Genomic DNA, 10,860 nt, shown 5'->3' with positions numbered 1-10,860 from the left:
TATTTAATGAAATGAGTAAACACACACCTGGATGTTTATAGCAGCTTTATTCATAATCACCAAAACTTGGAAGCAAGCAAGTTGCCCTTCAGTCAGTGACTGTTCAGTCAGTGAACTATTATGAAGCCATAAAAAGACATGAAAGATTCCTAAATGCATGCTATTGTACAAGTGAAAGAAGGCAATGTGAAAAGACTCATCCTGTTAGGCATTCTGGAAAAGGCTTTTGCCTTTTCCTATGGAGGTGGTAGAAAGCCCAGTGGTTGCCAGGGGTTGGGAGCACAATGGGATGAAAGGGAAGAGGACAGAGGACTTTTAGGGAAACAAAACTACTCTGCATGATACTCTAATGGTGGATACATGTCATTATCCCTTTGTTAAAATCCATAGAATGTACAAAACCAGCAATGATCCCTCATGTAAACTATGGACACGGGGTGATAATAATGTGTCCATGTGGCTCATTGATTGTGACGGATGCTCTGCACTGGTGTGGGTGTTGATACTGTGGGGGTGCTGTATATTGAAGGGGGAAAGCGGTAGATGAGAACTCTGGACTTTCTGCTTAGTTTTTCTGTGAACCTAAAACTGCTATTAAAAAAAAATAACAGGCTGGGTGTGGTGGCTCATGCCTGTAGTCCTAGCACTTTGGGAGGCTGAGGTGGGTGGATCACCTGAAGTCAGGGGTTGGAGACCAGCCTGGCCAACATGGCGAAACCCCATCTCTATTAAAAAAAAAAAAAAAAAAAGAATAATAATACAAAAAGTAGCCAAGCGTGGTGGCGCATGGCTGTATTCCCAGTTACTTGGGATGCTGAGGCAGGAGAACCTCTTGAACCCTGGAGATGGAGGTTGCAGTGAGCTGAGATCATGCCACTGTGCTCCAGCCTGGGTGACAGCGTGAGACTTAATCTCAAAAATAAATAAACAAATAAGTAAATAAATAAACTCAAGCCTGGGTGTGGTGGTTTACACCTGTAATCTCAGCACTTTGGGAGGCTGAGGAAGGTGGATCGCTTGAGCCCAGAAAGTTCAAGACCAACCTGGGCAACATGGTGAAACCTGGTTTTTACTAAAAATATGAATATAATTCAGGCATGATGGTGCATGCCTTTTGTTCCAGCTACTAGAGGGGCTGAGGCAGGAAGATCACTTGAGCCTTGGGAGGTTGAGGCAGCAGTGAGCCATGATCATGCCACTGCACTCCAGCCTGGATGACAGAGTGAGACCTGGCTTCAAAATAAAATAAACTCAATATTTTTTAAAACTGTAATGCTTCTTTGCAATGCTAAAATTGTATTATTCTAAATATATTTTAAAGAAGAAACAATTATTGATCAGTGTCTTTAAAATTAGTTTTTAAAATCTCATTCGTTTTGAGATTCTAAACCAAGTTAACTATTTTTTTTTTTTCCCAGAGACGAAGTCTTGATCTTTCACCCAGGCTGGAGTGCAGTGGCATGATCTTGGCTCAGTGCAACCTCTGCCTCCCGGGTTCAATTGATTCTCCTGCCTCAGCCTCCTGAGTATCTGGGACTACAAGCACCTGCTACCATGCCCAGATACTTTTTTGTATTTTTAGTAGAGATGGGATTTCACCATGTTGGCCAGGCTGGTCTTGAACTCCTGACCTTGTGATCATCCCGCCTTGGCCTCCCAAAGTGCTGGGAATACAGGCATGAGCCACCGTGCCCAGCCGTTAACCATTCTTAAAATATGACATTGCATTCTTTAAAAGTTGTATATCTTTAATATACGTAAATTACAACACAAATATTTATACTCAAATAGTATTTACATAATAGTAATTTTTTGTTTTTTGTTTTTTTGAGATGGAGTCTCGCTCTGTCACCCAGGCTGGAGTGCAGTGGTGCGATCTCGACTCACTGCAACCTTTGCCTCTCAGGTTCAAGTGATTCTCCTGCCTCAGCCACCTGAGTAGCTGGGATTATAGGCGTGCGCCCACTATGCCTGGCTAATTTTTGCATTTTTAGTAGAGACAGGCTTTGACCATGTTGATCAGGCTGGTCTCAAACTCCTGACTTCGTGATCCACCTGCCTTGGCCTCCCAAAGTGCTGGGATTATAGGCGTGAGCCACCGCGCCCGGCCGTAATAGTACTTTTTTTTTTTTAGAAGGAGTTTCGCTCCTGTTGCCCAGGCTGGAGTGCAATGGCACGATCTTGGCTCACCACAACCTCTACCTCCTGGGTTCAAGCGATTCTCCTACCTCAGCCACCTGAGTAGCTGGGATTACAGGCATATGCCATCACGCCCGGCTGATTTTTTTGTATCTTTAGTAGAGACAGGGTATCTCCATGTTGGCCAGGCTGGTCTCGAACTCCTGACCTCGGGTGATCCGCATGCCTCAGCCTCCCAAAGTGTTGGGATTACAGGCATGAGCCACCATGCCTGGCTCATAATAGTAAATTTTAAAAGATACAGTAAAATGTAATCCTTGCAACACTAAATTACACCATCTGGTCTGATCTACCAGCAGATGGCAGTTGAGACCTAAGGATTGGAAATTTTGATCTTATTAGGAATGAATCCAGTCCAGAAATGCCCACCCTGCCCCCTGCTGGCTCCTGCAGCTCTGTTGTTTGGGGGAATCACGATGAAATTTGTGGCGACTTGAGGAAGCTGAGTCCCATTGCCTGCCCTGGGTTCTTGTTGCCTCCCTGTTATCAGGAATAGGAGGTGAGATTGAAAGATGAAAAATGCTGGGACTTCTGCTGAGAAGAGAAAAAAGAACAAGATATATTAATCTTACTATATGCCAGGCCCCATGCCAAGCCCTAAACATGGACCGTCTTATTGGATCCTACCAGGGTTCCATAAGCTGGTGGACATCATCATCCTCATTTTGTAGGGAACCTGACTCTTGGCTAAGATCCCTGACAGCAACACCAGCCCCTGAATCCTCAGCAGAATCCTTCACTTGGGTGCCCTTTATGCAGGCTTCCTCAGCACAGAGAAGGTCACTCATCAACCACAGGCACTTGATCGTTCTTCACCCTTGGATGATGTGAGATTCCAAAACACGCTGCACTAGTCTCTTCCTTGACAAGGAGAGAGGGGAGGTGTTATGAGAAAATCTCTCATTGATCTGACCTAACTCCCCAAACAGATGTAATGTTTTAAATGTGAGATTGACTATTCACAATAGCAAAGACTTGGAACCAACCCAAATGTCCAACAATGATAGACTGGATTAAGAAAATGTGGCACATATACACCATGGAATACTATGCAGCCATAAAAAATGATGAGTTCATGTCCTTTGTAGGGACATGGATGAAATTGGAAATCATCATTCTCAGTAAACTATCGCAAGAACAAAAAGCCAAACACCACATATTCTCACTCATAGGTGGGAATTGAACAATGAGAACACATGGACACAGGAAGGGGAACATCACACTCTGGGGACTGTTGTGGGGTGGGGGGAGGGGGGAGGGATAGCTTTAGGAGATATACCTAATGCTAAATGACGAGTTAATGGGTGCAGCGCACCAGCATGGCACATGTATACATATGTAACTAACCTGCACATTGTGCACATGTACCCTAAAACTTAAAGTATAATAATAATAATAAAAAAAGAAACTATTCTAAGTCATTTACCGACATATACTTAATAGCTAAGAGTCTAAAATATATAATAAAAAAATGGATTGAAATATTTACGCAGTGTTACATGCCTGTATTGTTTTAGTATTTTACTTAAAGGAATGTGGCTGTCTTTACTGGCTACAACCAGTTTAATTCAAGAAGGGCTGCTGGTCATCATGGGAACAAGCAAGGGTTGGTGCCACCCAGAGGCTCCAGCTAATACACAATATGGACATCCCCTTCCAGGGCAGCGGGAAGAGAGTGGCTCCTTGTGCAGTGAAGCTGACGTCCACCAGCTAAGACTTCCGGAACTATGTGGAGACTCACAAGGAGTGGGCAGGGTCTCAGCATCTGGCTAGCGGTGAAACACCCTGAGAAGAAGGTGCTTTCTGTGTGGATTGGCTCACTGTTCTTGCCCACTAATGTTCCAGGCCCTGGGTGTCCACCTAATGTGTATTAACCCACTGAACAGCCACAGAAACTATCAAGGAGATAACAGATGTCTAAAGAGAAGTGAAGAACTGGAGGAGGCTGAGTGGTGGCCCATACCTATACTCCCTGCATTTTGGGAGGCCAAGGCAGGAGAATAACTTGAGCTCAGGAGTTCCAGAGCAGCCCAGGCAAGATAGCGAGACCTTGTCTCTACTTAAAAAAGTATCCAGGCGTAGTGGCTCAACACCTGTAGTCCTAGCTACTCAGGAGTCTGAGGTGGTAGGATCGCTTGAATCCCGGAAATTGAGGCTGCAGTGAGCTATGATTGTGACACTGCACTGTAGCCTGGGTTACAGAGTGAGATCTTTAAAAAACAAACAAAAAAGAGCTGGATGCAGTGGCTTACACCTGTAACCCCAGCCCTTTGGTAGGCCAAGGTGGGTGGATCACCTGAGGTCAGGAGTTTGAGACCAGCCTGACCAACATAGTGATGAAACCCTGTCTCTACCAAAAATACAAAAATTAGCTGGGCATGGTGGCACATGCCCATAATCCCAGCCACTTGGGAGGCTGAGGCAGGAGAATCACTTAAATCCTGGAGGTGGAGGTTACAGTGAGCTGAGATGGTGCCATTGCACTCCACACTCTGGCCTGGGCAACAAGAGTGAAACTCTGTCTCAAAAAAAAAAAAAGAATGAGAGGAAATTGTTAAAAATAACCAAATTTCATTTAAATGTCTTGGTTTTCTGGGGTTGCATCTTATTGATTGGACAACTCAGTGCCTTTTATTTTCCATCAATAACTGAAGATTCCTGAGGCTTAAACTGGAAAACAGGTTATTTGATAATAAAGGGAAACAGACAGTTTCCATTCAGTTTCCCTTTATTTCTGACTGTTTCTTTACAACCTTCCATACAAGGGGAACTCCCTCATGTGTTCTGAAGCCCGAATTCCACTCTAGACATTCAGATTCCCATTTTGGACTATATAGAACACAGGTCCCCAAAGTCCCATCGAATCCACGTCAACATTTCCCCCAAGTGCAGCCCCTCCTTGATTACCTTTCCTTTCCCACTTTCAGAACCAATGTCTGAAATGATGGTTTCTGTGCTCCCTTTAGGATGTAGCCAGGTTTTAGTTTCCAAGTGTCCAGAAGAAAGCACTTGATATATCCACCCAAATAGGCAGGTATTCAACAACAGCATTGATCTACCTCCAGGTCATAAAATGATCTGTTGCCACAGTGAGAGCAGTAGTCAGTACAGAACAAGATCCTCTTGGGATGCCTGAAGTCCCTCACTCTCCCCATCAGCTCAGCCCTAAGTTGGGCAAATCTGCTCCAGCAGAGAGTACCATCAGCATCATAACTCTCCCGTGGGGCAGGATGCAGCTCCAGGCATATGTTGTTGAGTCTGATTGTGTGGCACAGCAGGTTCTCCAGGGTGGCCATGGAGATGGGATTTCCACAGAAGCTGAAGGTGGTGAGCTCAAAGCAGCGGTTCAGGGCAGGCAGAATGGCGTTGACTTGGGAGTCTACGATGCCACAGTCATCTAAGTCCAGGTACTCAAGGGTGGCTGCAACTTTTTCTAGCAGAACTTGGAGAGGCACAAGACTGAAATTGGCCAGTCTGATGCCCCTCAGGTCCAGGGTCTTTAGTTGACTGACACTTGGGCACTGGGACAGATGCCTCAAGTCTGATTCCAAAAGCACACAGTTAGTTATTGCTAGGATCTTTAACGGGGTCTTCAGATAGCTGAGGAGATAGAGCAAGAAGCTAGTCCTGGGGAATCATAGGGGTGAGTGGAGGGTGGTGGGGAATGACTTCAAGGTGAAGGACAAAGACCATTTTGCCCAAGCCCAGGTTCATTCTGATTGTCTGATGGTCAACACTTAGGATGCTGCGTGATGAAGAGCTTTGCCACTGAGGTCAATTCCACTTTAGGCCTGGTGCAGTAACTCACACCTGTAATCCCAGAACTTTGGGAGGCTGAGACGGGCAGATTACTTGAGGTCAGGAGTTTGAGACCAGCCTGGTGATCCTGCCAAAACCCCGTCTCTACTAAAAATACAAAAATTAGCCAGTTGTGGTGGTGGGCACCTGCAATTCCAGCTACTTGGGAGGCTGAGGCAGGACAATCACTTGAACCCAGGAGGTGGAAGTTGCAGTGAGCAGAGATCACGCCACTGCACTCCAGCCTGGGTGACAGAGCAAGACTCTGTATCAAAAAAGAAAAAAAAAAGAGAAAAGAAAAAAAATTCCATTTGAGGCTGAGTCTTTTCACCGTCATTTACAGCAATGGATCAAGTTCACAGAATCCTTAAAGCTCCCTTTCCTCATCTGTCAGGCAGAAAACCACATCTCTGGATCACAGGAGCCCAATGGAGATGCAGGCATAAAGGACAAACCCAGACAGGATCCTGCAACATCAGCTGGGGTGGGTGGGCTGCAGGCGTCCCTGACACACCTGTATCATCAGCAAACCATCTAGCACTTTCACCATTCTTTGTGCCTGCTCCCTGACCCTGTTTCAGAATCATGCATTTCCTAGGTAATTAAATTTTGCTGGAGCTCAAAACAACCTATTAAGACAGAGAATTAGAGATGGGATCACTCGTGTTCACCAAGCTGTGGGGCTCAAAGCTTATATTCTGAAATGTGGAGGTTTGCTGAGCATTCCCCTCTTGAGTGCCCACTTCACTTTCCTACTTCCCATCATCTTCTTAAAAATTATCTTGCTGGCTGGGCACGATGGCTCATGCCTATAATCCCAGCACTTTGGGAGGCTGAGGCAGTGGATCACCTGAGGTCAAGAGTTCGAGAATAGCCTGGCGAACATGGTGAAACCCTGTCTCCACTTAAAATACAAAAATTAGCCAGGTGTGGTGGCCCACGCCTGTAATCCCAGGCACTCAGGAGGATGAGGCTGGAGAATCGCTTGAACCAGGGAGGCAGAGGTTGCAGTGAGCCAAGATAGTGCCACTGCACTCCAGCCTGGGTGATAAAAATGAAACTCTGTCTCAAAAAAAAAAAAAAATGATCTTGTTTGTTTTTATTTTTTATTTGTTCATTTTTGACAGGCGTCTTGGGATGTTACCCAGACTGGTCTTAAACTCCTAGGCTCAAGTTATCCTCTTGCCTCAGACTCTCAAAGTGCTAGGATTACAGGCATGAGCCACCGCCCCTGGTGTATTTTTCATCATCTTAACTTAGACACACGTCCTCAGGAAGAATTCAGAAAGGCACCCTCACTAGATCTGAACCCCCCAGTAGCTAGCTTCCTAGCATGGCAGCCTCTCTATAGCATCTCCCCTAGCTGATCCCTCTGCCTCTATTGCGATGGTTGCGTGATACCCATTTCAGGACAGGGCCACCAACAGGACAATGCATGGACATTCTAGTGTCCCCTTCACTGTTTCATCCTCATAGGCTGGCTCACAGTAGATGCCCACTAGCGTTTAGTGTAACAGGCTCTGCTGTGGTCTGCAGAGAAAGCTCACCACCCTCCCTCACCTGAGCAGCTGGTCCAGGTGGCCTTCGAGGAAAGAAACAGAGTTCATATAAAACTTTTGGAGGCAGCGCAGCTTGAGGAACTGAGTGGTGAACTGGATAACAATCTTCTTCTGCTCTGGGGAAACGTAGCGAGAGACATCCATGTGGGAGAGAACAAGCTTCTGAAGATTTCTCATGTGGCCCAGGTATGGGGTAAACTGTGTCAGGATGGGCAGTATCCACTTGCGATTCACTTCCACCTCCTGGATACAGTCTAGGTTCACCATTTTCAGGATGCTTCTGATGTTGTGGAAGGGCATTCCCAAAATTTTCAGCTTCTTACAGCACAGGTGTAGTAAATCTTTCCTCTGCTTGACCCACAGAAGGAGGCAGGTGAGGTATTCATCCAGAGTCCTGTTCTTGAGCCAAAGTTCTATGAACACAGTCAAGGGCTGCTGTCCTCTCATCCTTGGACAGTCCTGCACCAATTTTCTGTTCCTCATGGCATTGGGGAAGAACTCATGGGCCATAGCTTCAGACCAAACCATCCAGAAGTTTTCACAGACATCTTGTAAATCCAGCACTTGAAGTTTCCACCTCCTGTGGGAAAATAGAGGCAAGGCTGAGAATTTAAGGGCTCTCTTCTGAACTTAAACTCCACATCCTGGATAGTAGCTGCTCTCCTCCTTGTCTTTTTTCTGTCTCTCTGACTTTTCCCCACCCTGTTTTCCCCTTCGATCCTGCCCATTTCCACTTTTTTTTTTTTTTTTTTGAGATGAAATCTCCATCTGTCACCCAGGCTGGAGGGCAGTGGTATGATCTTGGCTCACTGCAACCTCCACCTCCCCGGTTCAAATGATTCTCCTGCCTCAATCTCGCAAGTAGCTGGGATTACAGGCACCTGCCACCATGCCCAGCTAATTTTTGTATTTTTAGTATAGTTGGGGTTTCACCATGTTGGACAGGCTGGTCTCGAACTCCTGACCTAAGGTGATCCACATGCCTCGGCCTCGTAAAGTGCTGGGATTACGTTGTGAGCCACCATGCCCAGCTCGGTTCTCACTTTTCGTGGTGCCCTTCAGTGCCACTAGAGGTGAGGTTCCTGTTACCTCCATGGACCCTGCGTGGTGAGCAGTCCTTTCCCTGAGTAGCTGGGGAATGGCCAAGGCCTCTCTGAGCTTCCTCACCACCACCATCCCCCCTTGGGCCTCCCCAGTCCTCATGACTGAGCTTTTCCTTCTCCGGACACCTGGGCCCTCCCCACTAGCCCACCTGGGCCACCTCACCTGAGACAAACACCCTGGGTAAGCAGTGCATCTCCTGCTGAAGGCCTCCATGAACAGGGGGGAGGGGAAAAGTTCCATGGGCAACTCCTCCTGGGTGGAGATAGCCAAGGCCTGGTGCCTCAGCAGGCTCTGCCCCACCAGCTCCAGTAGTCTGGGTGGAGTCCGGATGCTCATCTTCATGAATCTGCAAGGAAAAGTTCCACAGGACAAATCCAGAGAAAAGGCATCACTCTCAGGCCAAGCCCATACAATCTCATCTTCTCCCAGGGCCAAAGTCACTGCTCTGGCAATGGTGAAAGAGCCCTCAGTTTACTCCAATTCTACTCTGTACTCGGTGGCCATTAAGCCAGCCTTCTGCCTCTGCTGCATCAGCATGAGCGTCTCCCAAGCAGTGAGGAGGCAGGGCCACCACTAGCCCTTCCTTTCTATCCAGTGCTCATCCAGTGAGTAGTGAGTGTGGAGGAACCTGAAAGCTAACCCCTCCCACTGTTGGGGGAAATATCTAATTCTAAAACAATGGGAATGGGAGTGTTACAAGCCTACATGCCTACATTCTCAGTTCCTACAAATAAGCTGGTTGGGAACATTCACGGGGCATCCCTAGAACGGGTTCTATTTGTTTTCTTTTCATTATTTAAGCTTTCTTTCTCTTTCTCTCTCTTTCTTCTTTCCTTCTTTCTCTCTCTGCCTGCTCTCTCTTTCTTTCTTTCTTTCTTTCTTTCTTTCTTTCTTTCTTTCTTTCTTTCTTTCTTTCTTTCTTTCTTTCTCTTTCCTTTCCCTCTCTCTCCCTTCTATCTTTCCTTCTCTCCCTCCCTTCTTTCTCTCTCTCTCTCCCTGTCTCTCTCTCTCCCTCTCTCTCTTTCTGACAGAGTCTTGCTCTGTCACCCAGCCTGGAGTGCAGTGGTGGGATCTCGGCTCATTGCAGCCTTGTCCTCTCAGGCTCAAAGGATTCTTCCACCTCAGCCTCCCAAGTAGCTGGGACCACAGTTATGCATCACCACACCCAGCTAATCTTTTATTTTTTGACTTTTGTAACAGCAGTGGGTTGCACCATGTTGTCCAGGCTGGTCTTGAACTCCTAGACTCAAGCAATCCACCCACCTTGGCCTCCCAAAGTGCTGGGATTACAGGCGTGAGCCTCTGCCTGGCCTCATTATTGAAAATTTCAGTGAGAAGCTTTGAAAGCTACGTGACAGTGTTATACATCATTTGCACGACACAGATGTTTCCAATACACGCCTTTTACACATATTAAAAATGAACCACTTTGGCTGGGCGTGGTGACTCACACCTGTAATCCCAGCACTTTGGGAGGTGGAGGAAGGTGAATTATCTGAGGTCAGGGGTTCAAGACCAGCCTGGCCAACATGGTGAAACACTACCTCTACTAAAATTACAAAAATAAGCCCAGCCAGTGGTCTCCACCTGTAGTCCAAGCTACTAAGGAGGCTGAGCAGGAGGATCCCTTGAACCCAGGAGGCAGAAGTTGCACTGAGCCGACATTATACCACTGCACTCCAGCCTGGGAAATAGGCTAGATTCAAGAGAGAGAGAGAGAGAGAGAAAGAAAGAGAGAGAAAGAGAGAGAGAGAGAGAACTACATTGGATTACACTTCTTAAGCTCCACCCAGTTAATCCTGACTGGATTTTTGGCTTTCTTCCAGATTAACTGATCGAATTAGATATTCATCCATCAAAGTGAAAGAATTAGGGACAGGGTGAAAGTCCAGGACTCATTCACTGATTTACTCCACAAACTTGGAGTTTTACTAATATGTGTCCTTCATAATCCTGAGTGTGAGATAGGGAAGGGTTGAATCTCTTCCTGACATTAGACAGAAAGAAAAAACTTGAAAGTATCTTTGTTGAGGGATCCTTGGCCACATCTAATTTATCAAAATATTTCAGAGTTAAAACAGTTTCACAGGGACAGACATGACAGTCCCTAAGAAAACAGTAGAAATCTTCATGAATCAAATGATCAGCTGGGTGTTATAATTCAATTTTTTTTTTGGTGTCGGGGGAGCTGAGTCTCACT

The 10,860-nt window shown here is 46.3% G+C and overlaps 1 protein-coding gene across 1 annotated transcript; it reads right to left on the bottom strand.

Moving 5' to 3' along the window:
* Positions 1-4,521: 4,521 nt before the first annotated feature.
* Positions 4,522-10,116, bottom strand: LOC117976322 (PRAME family member 5-like). The gene is made up of 2 exons (XM_063596320.1): positions 7,558-10,116; positions 4,522-5,799 (listed from the first exon to the last, which is right to left on the bottom strand). Exons 1-2 carry the CDS (start codon positions 8,082-8,084, stop codon positions 5,238-5,240), a joined length of 1,089 nt encoding a protein of 362 aa, XP_063452390.1. The 5' UTR covers positions 8,085-10,116; the 3' UTR covers positions 4,522-5,237.
* Positions 10,117-10,860: the final 744 nt, after the last annotated feature.

Source organism: Pan paniscus, chromosome 1 (genome assembly GCF_029289425.2).
Source record: "Pan paniscus chromosome 1, NHGRI_mPanPan1-v2.0_pri, whole genome shotgun sequence".
Classification (NCBI taxonomy): Eukaryota; Metazoa; Chordata; class Mammalia; order Primates; family Hominidae; genus Pan; species Pan paniscus.
Note: the sequence above shows the minus strand (reverse complement) of the source record. Positions and strands in the feature narration are given on the sequence as shown.

Bases quoted from the DNA above. Each gene is read 5' to 3' on its own strand.
- LOC117976322 (XM_063596320.1), bottom strand. From the start codon at position 8,084: ATGGTTTGGTCTGAAGCTATGGCCCATGAGTTCTTCCCCAATGCCATG. The intron at 5,800-7,557 runs GTGAGGGAGGGT...CTATCTCCTCAG, and splicing joins CACCTGGACCAGCTGCTCAG to CTATCTGAAGACCCCGTTAA.